The sequence below is a fragment of the Panthera pardus genome, unplaced genomic scaffold (assembly GCF_024362965.1).
Source record: "Panthera pardus isolate Hobbes unplaced genomic scaffold, ASM2436296v1 HiC_scaffold_6, whole genome shotgun sequence".
Taxonomy (NCBI): Eukaryota; Metazoa; Chordata; class Mammalia; order Carnivora; family Felidae; genus Panthera; species Panthera pardus.
This window is the reverse complement of record NW_026526991.1, coordinates 134,631,384-134,652,926: the sequence shown is the minus strand read 5'-3', so window position 1 is coordinate 134,652,926 and position 21,543 is coordinate 134,631,384. Positions and strand designations below refer to the sequence as shown.

The window sequence follows — 21,543 nt, the reverse complement described above, 5'->3', positions numbered from 1 at the left end:
TCTTAGATCACTTTCTCGTTCGGAAACACGGGTTTTACTGATTCCTCCTTACATACGCAGCGAGCATTTAGCGAGCCAAGTGCACACGAACTCTTGTGTGGACACTGTGCTCTGTGACAGGCAGAGACAGTACGGCCCTGTGTCACAGAGCGCCAGCGACAGCGTTAAGGTGTGCACAGACACGGGAGTTCTCTGTTCTGATGGACCTCAGGCTCTGTGCAGGGAGGCGGGGCCGAAGTGAGAAGGGGCCGCCTGTCTTCCCGCTCACCGGCCACCCCTCTTCCTGAGCCGTCACCGTCAGGTGCAAACACGACGAGGAGCACTTCACTCCGCCAATCTCCACAACCATCCTACGAGGTACAGACCCCCATTCTACACATTTTATGCAGCTGCACCAATAAGAAAGGGGGTTTTAAACTCAGGAAGCACCCGAGGTCACACATCTAGGAGGCGGATGTGCCGTGGGGAGGCGTGCAGACGCACAGGGTATCAGGAGGAAGGCGATGGCTGTTACGGTGCAAAGCCAAGTCTCAGGGCCCCACAAAGGCAGCAGGGCCCAGGGAACGACGGCAGGAGTAGGGGACGAAGATCCGGACCAAGGAGTGGCAGTGAGCCGCGAAGATGGAGACTCACGGGGACACGGGGCACTGAGGGGACTCCTTGGGCACGGGGGTGGGCACACAGATGTGAGTTACCCTACGCCTGCTGGCTTGGATGGTTTTCTAGTTTCTAACGTGGGTCAGAGGGGAAACTCGAGGAGAAGAGCCAACGGGAGGGGGGACGACAGTGACGCCCGACTGGGGAACACGAGCATCCACACGGGGGACGCTGTGCAGGCGGGTAAACAGGGCACCAGGGGAAAAGACTGTGATGAGCTCTGACCTTTACGCGTGAAGGTAGATGAACCAGGCAACGCCTAGAATGCTCATCTAAGGAGGAGTCCGTGGGGAAGAGAAACCTGCCTGGCCTGGGGTTCTGGAAAAGATGCAGGGGAAGGAAGGGTCAACGTAGGTCAAATACTGCAAACAGGAAAAGGGACAGAAACAACCTAGAGATGGAGAATCCTAAGTGACTGCAGGGAACTTCTGTAAACAAACAAAGAAACAAAAAACACAACCAATCAAAGCAGGAGACAGAGAGCATATCTCAACCTTCTGATCAAGAAAAGAGATAAAACTGAGCGTGAGGACAACTGGAGGCAGGAAAGGTGATTACGAGTAACAGGAAAGGGCATGATACCTGCTACAGGAGGGGGGGAAATGCACCCGGTCTCCCCACAGATGCTGGGGTGCTGGCCCAAATGCGAGCAGAGTAAACTAGACATGTCTTGTAGTGCTGCTTTCTTATTTTATCTTTTTAGGTGTTTATTTATTTATTTTGGGTTGAGAGAGCACAAGCAGGGGAGGGGCAGAGAGAGAGAGAGAGAGGGAGACAGAGAATCCAAAGCAGGCTCTAGGCTCCGAACTGTCAGCACAGAGCCTGACGTGGGGCTCGAACTCACGAACCGCGAGATTGTGACCTGAGCAGAAGTCGGACACGGCGCTACTTTGCTTAAAAGCGATGAACTGTTGACCAGCTACCTCCACGAAAAGAATACGCTTTCACCATTTCATTAGGTGATCTAAGATCTTGCATGTTCTATTTGCCACACAGCCAGGTTTTCTTTGGTGATGAGGTAGAGAAAGGGAATGCCGGTTACCGCTAACCGGACCTGCGCACCACTTCCCGCCTTCCTGTCTTCAGGGGATACAGAGCTGGGAAACAAACTCCCAGGCTCCCCTGCACGATGATCCTGAGGACAGAGCATGCTCCACCAATGGTTTTCTACTCATGGGAGGTGCGGAGGGCAGCGTGAGGCCAGGGCGGTCCTCCTGCCAGCAAGCAAAGGCCACGAAGGCTGCAGCAGCCGGCTCCACACTTCTGTTTCTGCTCATGAACTTCAACGGTCCCTGGAGACACTGCAGGGGTGCCACTGTGTCCTCACACGCTTTGCAGCTAAGCCAGTGGCGGGCCAGCGATTGAGGCTTCCTGCCCTTGGGACTCCAAAGTGCTCTTGAAATGAAGAGTCCCCCAGTGGCCTCCTGACTGCAGCTCCTGTCTGCAGCTCTCTCAGTGATCGTAGAGGCACCTTGTTTCCAGGCACAATCCCGTCTTGCTTGAAACACTGACTCTCAGGGGCGCCTGGGTGGCTCAGTCGGTTAAGCCTCTGACTTTGACTCAGGTCATGATCTCACCGTTCGTGGGTTCAAGCCCCACATCGGGCTCTGTGCTGACAGCTCAGAGCCTGGAGCCGGCTTCTGATTCTGTGTCTCCCTCTCTCTATCTCTGCCCCTCCCCGACTTGCACTTTCTCTCTCTCTCTCTCTCTTTCTAAGAATATATAAACACTTTAAAAATTAAAAAAAAATAAAAGAAAAAAAGAAACACTGACTCTGTTTCTTGACTGACATCAGGGCGCACAGACTGTCCCTCCAGTGTCTAAGCTCCCGAGTCCGGAAACCTTATTTCCCCTTGGTAATAAGTGACGCGTTTAGCCTGCCACTGAGCTACTTAACAGGGTGGATTGCGCTTTACTGCCCCCCACTTCTAGAAAATCTGAGTTCTGGGCCTTGACAGGCCCGAGAGGCTCACTTTTTACTGGAGCGGAGCATCTAGAACTGTGCTGTCCCAGAGAGTCTCCTGCAAGGACACAGACTTCTAGATCCGTGCTGTCCAAATCAGCAGCCACCAGCCTCCCGTGACCACTGAGCACTTGACTGCAGGTAGTGCTCCTGAGGGGCTGAAATTATAACTTGCTTTCACTGAAAACAAAGCAGCCACCTGTGTCTAGAAGCCACGCGGGGGACAACACAGAACCAACATCTATTCGCAGCTCCTGAGACGGTCTCCTGCGGGAATTCTCATCTGGGATCCATGAATTCCAAGGAGGTCCATCCGAGAGCTGTTCTGAGAGGGTCCATGGATCGTCTGAAATGGCACCCAAAATCGCGTATGTGTGCAAGTGTATCTTCCAGAGTGGCAACAGCTTTCAGGAGAGTCTCAAAGGGGTCTGTCCCATCCCAAATGTACTCTGGGATGGGGGCCATCCTGGGGAGGTCAGCACATTCTCGGTTCCAGTAATGTGACTTGATTCAAGATAGAGTGACTTTTCCAGGACTCTGGTATAGGAACAACCTAAACCCTCCATTAAATACTTCTTCACTCCCCCCTGGTCTGAGCCCTCACCCCTATGCCACATGGAATCAATTTTGCCATGAGGGGCTCAAGTGGGAAACTCCATTACCCTTGCTTAGTATGTTATCCCATTCATTCATTCATTCATTCATTCATCAGATTTGAAAGTGAACAAAGTAAGAAGGCAAGGAAGGCAAGAAGCAAGCCAATTCAGCCTCTGGGCCGCATGCAGATGAGGAGAGGACAGCCTAGGAGCCTTTGAGAGGCTGGGACTGAGGAGAGGCGCCTGGTTCCAAGTCTAGGAATCAGTCAGGCCTCGAATCCCCTTGTCAATTCCACACAGTCAGGTAGACGCCTCCGCCGGGCAGGCGACTGGAGGTTCACGTGCTAGAAAACGTGCACCAGAGCGTTCTGACTTAGAGTCAGAAGCACCAGGTCAGGCAAACGACCAGGCCAGGAAATGGCGTTATGTGAGAGTCCGTGCACTGAGCGTGAAAGGTCTGCCCCTTCCTGCTGTCACCCCCAACGACCCAGGTGACCCGACTCAGGACACTGGCCGTAGCAGGTGTCAGAGTGAGGACCCCGCAAGCCTGGCCCGGTCAGGGACATGCCCTGTGCCAACTCTGAAGGGTGCGTGACACTTAGAGCCAGTGGCGGAAAGGAAACCAGCAGAGGCAGGCCTAGGTCGCTCACCGCAGCCAAGAAGCCAAGAGAAGATCAGACAGATCAGGGAGTGTCACTGCACGGTTCCAAAGTGCATGCATTTGTCAAGAGGGGAGAAGGAGAGCTCACATCCGTCCCTGAACCGTCAGAGCGTCTTACGTTTAACTCCCTCCGCTGAAATCCTACACGAGGCTCAGACTTCAAGAGTCCGCCGGCTGTTCCTGAGGGCGCTCGTCTGCGGAAATCGGGGACCACGGGCGCGCAGCCCTGCGTGTTCGGTGCTTGCTGATGGGGGATGTGAAGCTCGCGGTGACAGGATGGGAGTCCTGAACGCCAGGAAGCTACTGCCCGAAGCTATACCCGGCGAAGACTTCACAGACTGACACTCACACAGTACGTTCTCCAGGACTGAGTGTGGAAAAATTTAATTTTCTCTAGGTTTCCTTTCAGAGGGCAGCAAAAACAAAGATTAGGAGATGTTGGTAATACCCAAGCTCCCTGTTCTTAAGATTTTCATACGTCTCCGCAGACCTGAAGACTCTAGGTCGTCTTCGTGTTTCTGTCCTTGTGTGTTTGTTTTTATGACAGATCAGAACCGAAAGCAGCGGGCACCAACTCCCCCAGGACGTCATTCCCTCCCTGCGCTCAAAGCACAACGAACACCAGCCGAGAGAGTCCCCCTGCCTGTTTTTCACGTGCAACAGCGCTCCCCAGGTCAAAACCGGGTTTCAGTGTCCCCTTCCAGAGCTCTCTTCAAAAATTTCTGTAGTGGAAGCAACAAAAAGGGCCACATAACTTTGCAGAAGTGAAGCCTGCTGGTGGCCATATCTTTTATGGCATCAAAGGAATGTTAGCGCAAAGGCTAAAAGTCATGTATTCAGGAACATGGAGCTTCCCACATCTCTTCTAAACCGGAGGACAGGATTAATAACGAGGGGGTAAGAGAAGCCAAGGAAGGCATTGCAAAGCTGTAACCCCTCTCAGGGAGCTAAAGCATCATGAGGACGGGTGAAGACCCTCCTTGTCCCCGAGGACAAGCATCTGGAACGCAAGTAGAAGGACCTGGTGTGGGGCGGGGACAGACGCGTGAATGCAGGGCCGTGACGCTAAGACATCACCACGGACAGCAACCTCTACTATACGGGTAATGCTTATAACTACCGATCTGACCGCCTCGAGCAGAGTACTGACACTGCAACGTCCTCTCTAAATCAAAGAAACCCCATCATCCTTGCACTCACCGTCCACGGTTCTGGAGAGCTCCCAATTCTTTCAAATGTGCACCCAAAGCAATACTACCTTCGTCTCCCATATCTCATCCATGGCCCCCCCCTTCAACATCAGCTCTTTTATAGACACTTAAAGAACCGACCTCCAGAGACGTCACGTATTAAGTAGAAAATGATCATTTTAATTACCTAAAAGTGGTCGATTAGCCATGTGCTGAAAATACTTCAAATCAACTGAATGCATAAAAATAACTAACGAATTGTTATGAAGTATTTGATCTGTTTCAAGTGTCAAGTAAGCGGTCTATAACCAGAATCACCATCATCATAAAAATAACTTAACGGCCACAAAGTGACCATAGCGAATCTCTAACATGCGCTCCCAGGACAAAGGAAAGAGAACAGTATATACATAAAACTGAGGAATAACAAGAAATAAATGCCATTAAGTTCACTGGCACTTTAAAAGGTAATATTCAGTGGGGGCCCAAAACAAACCCCCCCCAAAAAAACCCAAAATACAATCGAGAGCCAAGAGACAAAATGGGATTTTACTTTATTCGATCCAACAAACACAGGATTTTGATCAAGAATTCCACGTGGATAATATGCAACAAACTGTTCATAAAAAATTTTTTTTTAATGAGTAAGGGCTGGGAAAAAACGGACGATCTACTTATTTTCTGCTCTGCTTCCTAACGCTAACTGATCTCGCTGCTACAGGATAAAAAAGCACTCTGGAGAATAACAGCTGACATGAGCTGCCTCACATTTCTTTGCTATAAAAATGGAAATTTATATCCCAGTGAAAAACAATATTAAGGAGAAAAGCCTGTCAGAAATGTTAACTCTACCCTGTTGCCGCTCACACCGTTTTTAAGAATTGGGAATCTGTAGGGTTGGGTGAATTAAGCGACGAAGATGACAAGGAGAAGGAAACTGACCCCAGGCATATCGTAACGTTCCTCCAACTATAAAAATCAGGACACGCTTTGCCTGCGTGTCTGTGTTAGGTAATTAACAGCTGTAGAGCACTCTGGAACTACAAACCGCTAAATAAATAATGATTGCCAAAGAATTTTAACGACGATGTGCTAAATAATGATGAAACATGGGCTTTGAACTTTACCGCGTCTGCTTTCGAATGAATCACGCAAGCAAGGTCCCGATCTCGCAACATGGCTTAGCCCAGTATGAGGTGGCAAGTCTGATGGAGCGATGGGAAGTCACAGAAGGGATCCTGTGTTTCCAACAGCAGGTGACTCAACTTTACACGTAGTGACGGAAGTAAGGTCGCGTTCTCTTCCCGCGGCTGCAGAAAGCGCCCCGTACCGCCTGTGTCTGCCTGCACTGTGGCTGATTCCTACTAGAGGCCATTTTACTCGAAGAGCCACCAAGCAATCAACCTTTTGAGATTTTCTTTTAGTTCAAGTTGATTTTGAAATCCTAAACCACGGTAACATTTTAAACTGTTTTCCTGGGAATTGAGGACACAGGCGACGCTCACCTACCGTCACTGTTCTCTCCCCTTTTCACTCCCTTGGACTCTACTATTTAGGAGATCGTCAGCCTCACAACTTTTGGTGCTTTTTAGATGTGCTCTTCCTAAAGAGATAGGAGGAAGATACGAGCACCACTTCCGTGGCCTTCCAAACTTTCCATTCCAGTGGCGGTAGGGGATGCCATGACAGTTAAAATATGGGCCGAGACAGCTACCATGATTTTCTCATTCGCGACTAGTCTTGTTTTTCCATATACGTTTAAAATAATTAATGTCACGAGACTGAGATACAAATAAACCCAAAGAATTCAGATCACGGAAAAATGGGAAAAACCTTACAGATCAGACTGATCTGAATTCTTTGTCACTGGAAACAAAACATACAAAATGTAGTCTTTCCAAATCTAAAATCTGATCAAGGTTCCGCTTATAAAGTAGAATGTTCTGTGAATTATCTGCACAATTATAAACAAACTACAGCTATAAACAGCAGTTTAAACATCATTAAACACATAAGGCTAAATCTTGTGTATTACATATTTAGGGAGAAAGTCATCTCTAGTTACTATTTCGAGGTACAACTAAAGATCCATGGAAGAAACCAACGTACAGAGTGTTATTCACAGTAAATTGCAAATATATAATTTTATCCTCATAATATCCAAGACCTCAAATACCAGTGTTAGTGGTTCATATTAATTTAATTGTGACACTAGCTTTTATAATCACAGATGCAAAAAGGCCACTGTGTTCCAAACATAATTATCACACCAGTGTCTCCTTTCATGAAATCATGAGTCAAGACGAGAGACCCTGAACAAATTTGTGTTCGATGAGTTTGACTCATTTAAGAACACTGAATAATTTCAGATCTGTTTAAGGAAAAGGAAGGCAAAAGGCGTTGTTTCTGAGAAGTACCACGCGCACCCTGCCGCTTCCAGACGCGCCCTAAGTTCCCCAGAACGACGCCAACGGTGCGTACCTTCCAGGTGAAGCCACATCAGCCGCCCCTTCACGCTGACCACAGAGGCCACGCAGAGCTCTCCCGGGTTCCTGGGGTTGACGGCTTCCAGTTTCATGTTCGTTGTGAAACCCCGACTGAATGACGTCTGAAAGAGAAAAGAGCGGACACTGAGCCAGAGGGCACCACAGCAGGGGATCGCGCAGCAACACAGGGGCCCGCCGGGGACGCGAGCACGCACGCACGCACGCACGCACGCACACGCACGCGATGCACGCGGATCTCCTCCGTAAGACAAAGGTTTCTCCTGCCATTCGCGAGAAAAGAACCATGCCCAGTTTGTTTTCATCCCAGAGCTAGAACTGCGGGCAAACAGCAGGCGCCTAATAATATCTGTCCAGTGAGAGGGTGGATATGGTCTCTTTCTAGACCCACGCATGCCCTTATTTCCACGCGACCACGGACGTGCAAATCATTTCTTTTCCTTCCCTATGCTTCTCACTCACATCACGCCTGGGCATATTCGAGGGTGTGAGGAGACAGCCTGAGTCTCCATGTGGCCTGAAGAACACCCACTAGCGTTGTTTATAGAGGTCTACTGGTGACGAATCCCCATGGTTTTATCTGAAATGGTATTTGTGTTACATGTATGCCTTGGGCTTACTTTTATTTACGTTCTAAATTCACTTCTTTTTAAAAGTTTGCACACAGGAGGGGCGCATGGGTGGTTCAGTCGGTTGAGTGTCCCATTGTTAGTTTCAGCTCAGGTCGTGATCTCACAGTGGTGGGATCGAGCCCCGCATCGGGCTCTGAGCTTGGGAGTCTCTCTCTCCCTCCCCCTCTCTCTCTCCAAATAAATAAACAAACATTAAAAAATAAAAATAAAAATAAAAATTTACACGTAGGAAAATTCACTCTTTTCGGTGCCCTGTTCCTGAGGCTCCCGTACAGTCGTACGGTCATTAACGTCAATCAACACGCAGAGGAGTCCCTTCACCTCCGAAATGCTTTTGCACTGGCCCTTCGGTGATCAATCCCTCCCAGACTCCCAATTCCTGCACCACGAGCCCGTCTTCTGTTCCCAGAGTTGTGCCTTTTCCATTATATCACAGAAACGGAACCATACACGGTGCAGTCCGGCTTCTTCCACTTAAGCAAAACGCATTTGACATTCATCCATGCTACCGCACGAACGGAAAGTTCATTCTGTTGTACTGCTGAGTAGTTTCTGTAGATGTGCCACGGTCTACCCCTTAGCCACCTGAAGGACATCCGAGCTGTGTCCCAATTGCTCGTGGTCGTGAATAAAGCCGCTGTAAACAGTCAAGCACAAGTTTCTGTGTGAACAGGGTGTATCAGTCTGCTTGCGATGCCCGAACGCAATACCACAGACTGGGTGGCTTTACCGACAGAAATTCACCTCTCAGTTCCAGAGCCTGGAAGTCGGAGATCAACGTGTCGGTAGGGCCGCTTTCTTCTGAGGACTCTCTCTGGCTTGTAGACAGCCACCTTCTCCCTGTATCTCCGAACGTTCCTTCCTCCCCGCATGCCGTCTGCATCCTAATTTCCACTTCTTGTATGGACACCACTCATTTTGGATTAAGGTCTACCCGTAGGGTTTCATGCTCCCTTAATTGCGTCTTCAGAAACTCTTAACTCCAGGGGTGCCTGGGTGGCTCAGTCAGTTAAGCGTCCAACTTCGAATCTTCCGGTTCATGGGTTTGAGCCCCACATCGGGCTCTGTGCTGACAGCTTGGAGCCTGAAGCCTGCTTCTTCTGGGTCTCTCTCTCTCTCTCTCTGCCCCTCCCCGTGCTCATACTCTGTCTCTGTCTCTCTCTCTCTCTCAAAAATAAACAAACATTAAAAAACATTCTAACTCCACGTACTTCTCACGTTCTAAGGTACTATGGGTTAGGACTTCATCATATGAATTTTGGGGAATACAATGTAGCCTATGACATAGTTTCATTTCTCTAGAAATGGAATTGCTGGACCACATGGGAAATGTACGTTTAACATTCTAAGAAACCACCAAACTAACCGCCAAATGTTGCGTTCCCATCAGCAGTGTGTGGTGTTCCCGCTGCTAAACATCTTCACCAGCACTTGGTATTGGCACTTTTGCAAATTTTAACCCAATAGGTGTCCAGTGCCAGCTGATCATGGCTGGAACTTGCATTTTCCCTACGACGAATGACGTTGAGCATTTTTTCACATGTTTCTTTGTCATTTGTGTATCTTCCTTGGTGAAGTGTCAGGTTTTTTTTAAAAACGTTTATTTATTTATGGGGGGGGGAGGGTAGTGTGAGCAAGGGAAGGGCAGAGAGAGGGGGGGCGAGAGAGAATCCCAAGCAGGCTCTGAACTGTAAGTGCAGAGTCCGATGCGGGGCTTGATCTCACGAACCACAAGATCATGACCTGAGCTGAAACCAAGAGTCGGACACTTAACTGACTAAGCCACCAGGTGCCCCGAACTGTCTGTTACCTTCATTCAGGAAATGTTACCTTTGGTGCATGTAGAATTGTGGGTTTTTTCTTTTAGTACTCCACAAACATTGGTTCACTGTCTTCTGGCACCCCTTGTCTCTGATGAGAAGTTCGCTACGTACGTTGTTGTTCCTCTATTTGAAACGTATCATTTTTTTTCTCTGGATGCTTCCAAGATTTTTCTCTTTACATTTGGTTGTCAGCAGTTCGACTATGTTGGGTGTCTTTGTATTTATGTTGCTTGGGTCCCACAGAGATTCCAGAACTTTTTCATTTATAATTTCAGCTGCTTTGGTACATTCTGGCCCTTGTTTCTTCAACACAGAGGAGCTCTCCTGCTCTCATTCCCAACACTGAGGAAAATTCTGAGCCACGTGTAGAATGTCAAGTAGCAAAGACCTTTCTTGTTAAGAGTCTGCACAAATACTGGCCAAGGTTTTTTTCTTTTTTAATATTTTTTTAATGTTTGTTTATTTTTGAGAGAGAGAGTGTGAGCTGGGGAAGGACGGAGGGGGGAGACACAGAACCCTAACTTCTTACTTTCTCATTCATATTTTCCTTCTCAAACTTTAGTGGGCATCTGAATCATCTGGAGAACCTTTAAAAAAAAACAAAGACTGCTGGGCCTTAGCCCAAAGTTCACGATTCATGTGATCTGCGGTGAGGCTACAGATTTTGTATTTCCAACAGGTTCCCAGGTGGTGCTGGAGGCTGGCCTCAGGACTGCACTTTGGGAACCACTGCTTTATGCCTCTGAGCGGAGTTTTAACGGGAGTTTTTGAACACACGTCTGCTAATTCCAACACCTGGATCATGCTGGGTTTGGCCTCTACCGATTAGCTTTTCTACAGAAAATGAGTCCGATTTTTCTGCGGCTTCGTGTGCTGACCAATTCTGAAGTCCGGACGTTTTCAATGTCGTGTCGCATAGACTCTGGATTGTGTTATGTTCTTCCCGAGAGTGCTGGTTTTCTGTGTTCGCAAGCAGTTAACTTGTTTGGACTCAAACTACACGCTCTGTCTCTTGAGAAGGAGCTCAGATCCCAGCTCAGCCTTTTGTCTTTAGCTAGGCTGCCTGGAGTTTGCCTGGAAAAGACACGCTCTGCGGATCAGCCAAAGATTTAGGCAGAGTGTATACACAGAATGTGCGGTTCCCTCTCCTGACTCTTCCCTATCTGAGACTCCTCTCACTTTCCAACAGGTGTGGTTGCTCACATTCTGTTATGTGCTTCGTCAGGCCAGAAAGACCGTGAGTTTTATATCACTGCTTTTGTCGTCTCCTACGTCGTCCACTGTGGCTGACCTCAGGCCAGAAGTCTGAAAAGAATCACACGGTCACCCCACAGTGTTCCTTCCTTCCAAGCACCTGCTCCCCTCCAGATCTGCCCGTTTTGTTCACTCTCCACATCCCTCAGCTAGTTGCACAGGAGCCGCAGTTGCTACCTGCCGGAGGGTCAATTCAGCAGGAGCTCAGCCGACACTCCAAGCAAAACTCCCTTCTCGCACTATTTTAAAATGAGCGTAAGATTTTCCCAAAGCATCTGCTGCTATAAATTTTAATCAGATATTACAATACTGCATGTTATCTATTTTGAAATGCATAAACTGAAGTAAACGGGCTCCTGTAAGTACCAAGAGATTACATCCTTACTTGACCCGTGGGAGGAGGCCAAGCTAATTTGCATTCACGTATCTATTTATATACGTTAAGTTGCAGGTCAATTATATCTTTATGTAACCAGAACAAAATGACCCAGCATATGCGATAAGAAAGCGATTTGTTCTTCTCCTTTATGTCTCTTTGGAAATAGGAACCAAGGAAAATTCTAGGCAGGCTGTTTTCCTACAAGTCATCCTGCCTATCCGTGCATATTATGTATTGAGCTTTTTGATAATATGACTCGATAGGCTGCCTGAAAAGCCTCTAACTAAGTTAAAATGCATTTGATCCTCCTTAATAAGGGAAAGCTACAACCGCATAACCTATTTTCGTTTCAACTCGCTGCTTGAGGGTAATTTATAAAGATCAATGGCAAACCTGTTACCCGTGAGTTTATTTTACTAAGCATTTCGCTGTGTCAATCCATCTCAGAACCGTCTCTGATTGTTAAACATCCCCGGGGAAATGTCTCCCATGCAGCCACTTCCACACCCCCTCTCCTCTAGTGCACACAAGATGCGTGATTAAAAAATGAATTCATGATAAGCATCCCCTTAAAGAGCACTCGAGACAAGCTAACAAAATTCAGCAGAGCACCAGGAATGCAACACCTATGCCAACAGGCAGATGACAATCCTGTCGATTACATAAACGCGGAGCCGGGAACAAAGCGGGCATATTTGTAACAAGTGCATCCCTAATGAATACGCCAGCACAGTCATTAAAACAGATTTCGTCCTGGTAGCTAAAGCCTGGGAGCTCAGAGGCCACCTGGGGATGTGGCTACTTCCTCTATTAAATCCCATTTGGCCAGCTGCTGGCTGAACGGGAGCAGAGGACAGTGGAGCCGTATTGTCGCAGAAGAAACGCCTCCTTACGCACGAAACTAGGGGACACGTCAGGATCTTCCTCCCAAGGGTGAAGAGGTAGGGAACGAATATGTCTTTGGTCGGGTAGAAAGCACAACTTCGAAGGGGTCTGGGGACGTGCTAAGTGTCTCCAGGATCCTAACTGCAAGGCAACGAGGCCAGGGCTCTGCGACAAGCACTATCACTGTAAAAGGGCTAGTAAGACCGCACTGGACTTGATAAGCCCCGGGAGCTAACCAGCGGCTACCCTCTCGGTGGCACCTCCGAATGCCTACACGTATGGGGGAGGGTCCCCACCGCACATACCACCGCACCTCACCACGCAGATCTTTCCGTGCACCGCAGAAGAACCAGCTTTGTGCAAAAGCAGCATCAGCCGGCAGAAAGTCCCTTTGTTGGTTTCAGGAGCCCCGATTTCCGACTCTGCCATGGATGTGTTTCTGCATTTATGGGGTCAAGCTGACCCAGTGACCGACCTACTTAATTCTTCAAAATCCACCTTGGACTTAAGCTCGGTAGTGAGCTTCTCGATTGAGCCAGCCCCTTCCGCCTCTCAGCTGTCATGTGCCGTGATCCCCGTAGTACAAGTTATCGGTGGGGTAGCAAGGAATCAGCGGCTGGAGGAGGACGCGTCCAGAAGAGGTCTCTGATTTGGAAGCACTCTGCACTGTGATGCCTGCCGTCCCCAACTGGAGGACTGAGTCTTTTTCTTTAGTATAAAGAATTAACTTTCATAACTAAATGCATGTTCAACACACTAGGCTGTATACATCGGTGCCTCATTCTGAATACAGACGTAATAATCCATGTGCCTTTTCATAGTTCCCAGGGTTGATCCAGTCTAAATGAATACTTGATAAGCCACCTGATACAACCAACTCCTATAACAAGTATACCCGTGTGAACACACACACACACACACACACACACACACACACACTGCTATTTGATCTGCTCACTAGACTCAGGGGATGAAGCCAGAGGCTCTCCTGAGGCCCAGGCTCACCGTAGTAAGAAGCCTGTGTTAATCTAGAACACACCGGACCCTTCCATAAGTGAGACATGAACTTATACCGAGCCACCATACACGTAGCAGCGGCTGTGCTCCAACACCCCAGAGTCACCCTAACACACAACCTGAAGGAGGCCTTTGCAAAAACTACGAAAGCTTAGTAAGGATCCTGTGGTCCACGGCAGCACACTCGTCTTGCTCACGAACGGGAAGCAACTTACAAAGTTCACGGTGAACAACATCTAGGAACAAAGCAGTAGCAAGCACCAAGCTCCTTACATTCCTGAAGCCGAAGGGAGGCGCTTCCTCGGTCCCATGCTGCTTGTGATAATCTGCCCAGTCGAAGTCCTGGCCAGAGTAACCTGCACGGGGCGAAAACACAGACAGGACAGCGTTAACCAAATAAATAGCTTCAGAGGGTGTCACTAGTTAAATCAGTAAGCGGTGAAAATACAGGACCCCAGAGGGTGAAGTCCCTTCTCGTGCCTGACGGCACGTCAGACTTCACGGGGAACGCGTGGAAAAACACAAAGTACGAAATACAGGGCGGGTGTTCCATCGTGACCGCGATGTGGGGTCTGAAACCGCGTGAAGGGTGGCGCTGACCCACATTGGCACCCGCCGGTGGACGGACGTGCTCTGGGGCAGCAGCATCGAGACAGGATGTTATACACAACCCATTCGCACAGTGCGTTTTGCGGAAAAACACAGTGATGCCTCCCTCCACGTCAAGCCTGAGAGTTCCTGTGAACTTCTCGATATCTTCGTGGAAAACCGTGAGACTTTATTGGAAAACACTACCTCGGGGGAGGGTTTTTAAAGAGTAACAGACAGTAAAACAAACAGCAAACAAGGAGTTGAGGTGTTCGTGAGAAAGAGAGCCTCCAGAGGCCGGGGGGTGCGGGCGGGCAGCCCGTCCTCGGACAGCATCCAGGGAGAGGAAGGAAGTGAGCATCGGGAAAGGTGGCCCCCTCTGGGGGCCCCGCTGGGGGGGGCACCTCTGAGACACGGTGGGGGCGGGGGTTGTTTGGAGAAACAGCTCTTCACTCGTGCTAATAAGCGTAATGGAATAGCGATGTTGCCAAAGTGGGTTCTTCTCTTTCTTCGTTTCATTTGGCAGGAGGGGACGCAATTCAAGTACATCCATCATGCCCACCATGACAAGCCATGGGAGAAGGTCTTGGGAAGGTCGTGGGAAGAGGAAACAGTTCTAAATCAGAACATAAGCACAGCATTGGGTGTGCGCTCTAACCCAGATAGGGGGACGGCTCTTCATACGGGTGTGATTTGTGCTTCTTGTGAACCAAGGACGGCGATGAGGACGAACAGCGTTCTACCAATCAGGATTCGTCAGAACGGCGGACAACGTCGCCCTAACCCTCACCTGGGCGTTCTCCCTTGATGGGTTTGAAGTGCATGGAAAATAAACCCACGAGGGATTTCTTAACTATGTTTTCGAGCCAAGACCTGCCAAGTCCTGCCAAGTCCTCATTTTCTCTTCCCCGTATCATCGTAAATTCCACACCTGCGAATTCACATCACATGGGGACCTGTAGTTACTAAACCCCACGGCTACAAGGAGAGTACAGAAGATCCTCATTGAAGAAAGAAAGTCAAGGGACTGTTGCCTCCTACCTCCGTCTGTACCTCCGAGTACAAGATAGTATTCTTTTCATTGAGGAAGCTCAATTTACACAGTTTTCATTAGAAGACGGGATGGGGTGAGCAAAGAAGGACTGGTACTCCTCTGGCCCAGGGGCTGATCCTTGAACCCCCCTACCCTGCTGACCATCCATGGCCGAAGCACCCCTTTTCTTCCTATGACCTCCCTGTCATTCTACAAAGGCTGACAAGGCCTCATTTCTTACCAACAAGGGGGCAAAACGTCTTACAGCTCTGAGATGCTGTTACTCCCGGTAGTTAGTTTCAAAGAGATTCTGAAAGTTTTCCTACCTGCCCTTGTCCCCAACACCTCTCTCCAGAGCCAGACGGCTCTTGCATCAGAAGTTTCTGGAAGGAACCAAACCAACTTTTTTTTTTCTCAACGCTTACCCACAAAACAGAATAAAACAAAATATGCTTTAAATAAGGTACTGCAAGTTTCTTTACAATGAACAGAACCTTGCACTTTGAGAATAGTTCGTCTGGAGCTATTCTGGATCAAATCCTCGCCTTAAACGTGTAAGAACAGAAGAGTTTGCCAAAAGACAACTCAAACTGCCGAGAAGCTACCCGACCGTATGAAAGGAGAGCATTTGGGTTTTTAGAGCCGGCTCTACTAGGAACTGGATGAAACCAGGAAGAAGCAAAAAATCTTCCGTGTCTGACTTTCCTTATTCACAAAATAAAGAGGTGACCTTCAAGGCCCCTCCAGCTGTCGCGTTCCATAATTCAGAGCCATCGTTAGGGATTAAGTAACTGCTGCTGCTTAGGAATTGTGCCCGTCCTTGTGTGTGGTTAATTCCTTCCTCTTCTCCTCCGAGAAAAGTGTGGCAGGGTTGATGAAGAGAGGTTATGTGACAGGACGCTCCCCAGAGGAGCTCGCCATAGACTAGCTGAAGACAAGATGGTTCCCGAGGCACAAGGACCCCATTTCTCAGGGTTGTGGCAGACCGACTTCGCTAAAGCCAAGATCGCACTGGGTCGCAATGTCTCTTCCCCTCGACCTCTGCTGATTCCTTAGTTCATTTGGTGAGCTGAGGAAAATCTCATCAAGATCACGGGGGCAAAGAAGAAATGGTGGGGCAGGGGGGAACTACATAAATGAAAAACAAGCCATCTTCTGATAGAACATGGAAATCTGGATATTCTTTAAGGTCAATATCTGTTCAGATAAAACCTTCCAACTTACAAGCCACCTCTACTCCCCCTCCAGAGGCATTTAGCTGGGATTTCTATAATCGTGTCCGTAACCGTGAACTTCCCATAGGCTGCAACCCACTCCATCCAATGTCATGCTCTATGGTTTCTCAGACCTACATTCCATGCTTCTGTATCAGTCTTCAAGACTGTCTCTACGGGGAGCCATTTTTAATCTAACAATTTCAAGATCTAACCAAGTCTGGCCCGGTACCTAAGCAACAATGGATTATTTTGCCCCCACTGTTCCTTCAACATCCGAATAGCCTAGACTTCTCCTCCTCCTTCTCATAGGGACCTTTATTCACTTCATCACTTAAAATTCCTTTCCTTCAGGCAGATAATGAGCTCTCTCTTTGTAAGGCAGTTTTGTGACAGCTCAGAAAATATCTGCTACATAAAAACAAATTGCTGTGGCTTGTATAATAGAGACAACAGGGGTCAATTATACTCATTAATCAACAAAGACAGAACAAGAAGTACTAAGGCTTAACTGTAGCTACGAAAACATGTTTTAAACCCAGGAGGGAGGAAAATAGCAGAGGGGAAAAGAAAATAAAAGGAAATCAAAACCCCTTGGGCTGTTAAAATCCTCAACAAGCTGCCACAGGGGACTGTTGAACCATGGCCACTGGAGTTATTTAAGCTTTTATTAGTGTTTATTCTGAACGAAGTTCCAACTGCTACAGGTCCAAAAGAGAACAGGTCGATGACCCATTTCCTTATGATACAAATTAATTGGCACAAAACAGCCCCACTTGCAAACATTACTATTGGGACTGCAAGTGGGTAATTCTTTGGGAAAACAATTTGGCAGTAAAATGTTCATGAACTTTGACACAACGATTTCACAACGGTCCTAAAAGCTGAAAAAGTGTTACGCATTAAGGTACAATGGCATTATTATCGGTGGGACAACCTTACATCCCAAAATAGGAAATGATATATGACTTATCTAAGGTCCACGGAAAATCACACAGGCACAAAACTGCATAGTTTGTGAAAAAACAATTATGAGAACATTATTGCTACAGGTCTAGATGGAAAGACTTCCTGGCACAAGCATATACAGAAGTAACAGATTTTTATGAAAGTATGCAAAGAAAAAGACCAGAGGAAATGCAAGGAAAATGTCGTAGTGGTACCTATCCACATAGTTATCTGGATGGTGGGACTCGTGGATGTGTTTTTCTTCTATCTCTTTGTATTTTCCAAGTTTTCAATAATGATCATATATTATTTTAATAAAAATTACTTGAGGGGCTCTTGGGGGCTCAGTCGGTTGGGCGTCCGACTTCGGCTCAGGTCATGATCTCGCGGTCCGTGAGTTGGAGCCCCGCGTCGGGCTCTGTGCTGACAGCTCAGAGCCCGGAGCCTGCTTTGGATTCTGTGTGTGTGTCTCTCTCTCTGCCCCTCCCCCACTCATGCTCTATCTCTCTCTCTGTCAAAAATAAAAAAACATTAAAAAAAATTATTTGAAAGTGCAGACCTTTGCCCTATTTTAAAGGATAGTCAGTCAAGGCACTAGTCAATCAATCAAGAGCTAATTCAGCATGTGGAATACGCCATGACTGCCTCCCAAGAGCCAACGTCCAGCTTTTCATCTGCTAACAGAATCCTGATTTTAGCCAGTTCCTGTTGGAACTGGAGAAGTTGGGACTCTCCTCAGCACCAGGAAGTGAATCAGGACAACCTCAGAAAATCATGGTGGTCTATTTGCCTCTGCAGCAGGAAGTGAATCGTGACACCCTCCCACCCCGATCACCACGGGGTTCTCATGCCTTTTGCACCAGGAAGCGAACCACGACATCCCAGAGACCATCATGGGAGGATGGAGGGAAGGGAAGGATGTAAAAAAAGACACACTTCTGGAATAAAATAGACACAGAGTAAGAGCTGCCCTTCTACGCTGGGTGAATATGGAAAACATACAAACAAGCAAACTTGTACAAAATGTCAGCAAAAGAGTTTCACCTCTGCCGTCTACCTGACTGTCAAAATGAAAAACAAGAATAAAAATCCACCACTGCAAAGACTGTTGGGAAACAGGTGCTTTTATGCATTTCTGGTTGGCATATAATCTCAAAAATCCACCACAGATGCCAATTTGGCAATGTGTCAAAGTCTTTAAGAAGGGGTCTCCTCTCCACTCTACCCATTTGTTCATTCACATATGATATCATTGAAAGCATTTATTAGGTGCATGCTACATGCCGGGCATGGTTCTAGTTCTAAGCATACAGAAAGGACCAAAGACAAAAACCTTTACGCGGGCAAGCTTACGCTGCAGTGGGAGGAGACACATAATACACAAATAGAAAAAAATCAGACAATCAGTGCTATAGGCAAAGGGAGGGCTGAAGTCTTGACAAAACGCTGAAAAACCTAGGAACTGAGGAAGCAAGTCCTGCGGCCACCTAGGGGAAGGGGGTGCCAGTGGGAGGGGCCAACAACTGCAAAAGGCCAGAAGCAGGTCCAGAATGTTCTAGAAAGAACAAGGGGGATTGTGGGGTGGACAGAGTGAGCTGGGGTGTGAACAGAGCAGGAACTCCATTATGAAGTATCCTACAGAAATAACAGGATGCCGTGCAAACATTTTATGCATAAAAGCAGACGAGAACAATACAGACAAACAACAGGGGCGTGTTTCAATCAATTTTTTCAAGTTTATCTATTTATTTTGAGGGTGGGCGGGGAAGGACAAACAGAGAGGGAGAGAGAGAATCCCGAGCACGGATTGATGCGGGGTCCCAAAATCATAACCCAACTGAAATCAGAATCAGATGCTTAACCAACTGAGCCACCCAGGTGTCCCTAAGTCTATTATTTACCTGCCAATCATGGAACTTTCCAGTCATTTAAAGTAGAAGACATTTTGGCATGTAGGTGGCAAATTCGTGTGTGTAAAATAATTAAACCGATATACAAAGTTACATATTCTAGGAAACAGAAATCTGAGAGAATATATACCAAACGTTGTTTCTTCAGGATAGGAAACTTCTCTCCTTTTGTTTTCAAAATTTTAAAGAATGGGTACGTAGTAAAACTATAATTAAAACATAGTCTTTAACCCAATAAATTGAAGTTCTAATAAGTTAGTAACACTTTCCCCAACAGGGAAATGCATTTCACTCAATGATTTTTCCCTCAGTCTCCAGGTTGCTGGACTCAGGTTCGCCGCTGTTAAGATGTGAATGGGACAGGGACCGGTTCCGTGTCACCTGCTCCAGCAGGTCCTGAGGGACACACACACCGTGCGGGAACTGTGACTGCAGGATGGAGGCTGACATGGAGAAGCAGGAAAGAAAGTTCTGGACATGCCCCCCCCCCCACCAATGACTGAAGAACACACAGCCCCATAAGGACATCTCCACCCCGGAGCACCTTTACAGCACTGAGGTGCTCGACATCTGGTGTGAACAGACGACTCATTTAGCTTTCAGTTCAACGTCTCTTTGAAAGGGAAAACGACGTGATCATCGCCAAAGATCGGCACGTACCAGACCTGAGATATGAGAACGCAAGAGGACACAAAAGAAGCCACGTTGTAAGAACGGGTTCCTCATCCTTCCTCAGAAAATCTCATGGACTGTTGGGACAGCTTTACTGGACTCTCGCTCACGGCACCGGTCTTCCTGAAAGGTGGTCTCCCTCCAGGCTTCCACTGAGTTCCTGGGACTCGCTAAGGCTAAGCGCGTGATGGCCTCCCCTCAGGTGACCCTCGCCGCCACCTTGTCGGGGAAGCAGGATGAACGGGTGAGGAAGCAAGGCCACACTCCTCAGGGGGCACACGCAGCCCCCGGAACCAGTCCGTCTCTTCCTGGGCAAGATTTCTCAATAGTCTCTCCACTCGGTTCCTGGAGGAGTCTTCGTACAGGCTCCCAGGCAAGAAGGCTGACTTCTGGCACACCAGTAACTATGCAAGTACTTCTTTTCCCCTGTGCTGTTCGCTAAAGGGCACGTGCCCTCCCTCGAAGCCTGCCATGTTAGGAGATGTGGACGTGTCCCCGGGAGAGAGTCCAACGTCACATAAATATCGGCTGTCAATGGCAAAGCCATGGTAAGAATCCTCAACCACAGAGTAAACTGAGGAGTAAGTAAGCCAGAGAGATGTAAGTTCCCAACAATCGGAAATATTTTCAGATATAAAAAATCACCCAAAGGGTTTTACTCCCCCAGTTCTTTTCAATCAAAAGCAGGTTTTTGCTCAAGAATCAATCAGAAAGCTAGAAACGAGAATAAACCTCCAAATCCAGTAACAAGAGGGACCCTCTCAGGTGCCAGATGAACTACGGTAGTAATAAAAAGAATGACACAGCCAAACCCGAAAGAGAAGAGAATCTCCAGATGCCAAAACACCAAGAGGCCCACAAAGGCAGAGCCGACCAGCCCGGGAACGTCTGGAGCTCACACGGGGCAAAAGATGACCACGGGCTTGAGAGAGGAGAGCAGCAGGAGCAGAGACCATCATAAAACGCCCGGCCCCGGTCAGCTGCCCAGTCTGCGAAAACGGGACCAGACAACGTCAGCTCACCGAAAGGGACAAGGAGCAGACACGGCCGCTCCCTGCCCAGGGCTCCGCTTAAGGGGGGAGAGAGAGGAGTCCCGAGCTCCTCCAAGCCAGGGGCATCCGTGGGGAGGCTGGGCAAATTTGCAATCTGTATCGTACAGGATGACAAATGCACGTGACATTCGTCCATTCGTTCCTCCCTCCAATAACCAGGGACACGGGCACGTGCCAGGCACTGTTTCAGGTGCCGGGGATGCGTAAGTGAGTAACACCGATTTTAAAAATCGGAGGAGGGGCGCCTGGGTGGCGCAGTCGGTTGAGCATCCGACTTCAGCCAGGTCACGATCTCGCGGTCCGTGAGTTCGAGCCCCGCGTCGGGCTCTGGGCTGATGGCTCGGAGCCTGGAGCCTGTTTCCGATTCTGTGTCTCCCTCTCTCTCTGCCCCTCCCCCGTTCATGCTCTGTCTCTCTCTCTCTGTCCCAAAAATAAATAAAAAAATTTAAAAAAAAATCGGAGGAGATAAAGACGGTAATAAATAAATACTCTAGGACTTGCAAAATTCTTAGAACACTGGGCAGACTCTAATGCAAAACCAGATGGAAGGAATTACTTCACTCTA

General features: G+C 48.2%; 1 protein-coding gene across 9 annotated transcripts in view; it reads right to left on the bottom strand.

The window, feature by feature from the left end:
* SFMBT2 (Scm like with four mbt domains 2) overlaps positions 1-21,543 on the bottom strand; it is a 228,122-nt gene that overhangs the window by 53,086 nt on the left and 153,493 nt on the right. For all 9 annotated transcript variants that reach the window (XM_053895623.1, XM_053895624.1, XM_053895625.1 and 6 more), the window contains 2 exons: positions 13,835-13,917; positions 7,549-7,675 (listed from right to left, as the gene is read on the bottom strand). In XM_053895623.1, the coding sequence (XP_053751598.1) occupies positions 7,549-7,675; positions 13,835-13,917 (210 nt within the window). The remainder of the gene's footprint in view (positions 1-7,548; positions 7,676-13,834; positions 13,918-21,543) is intronic.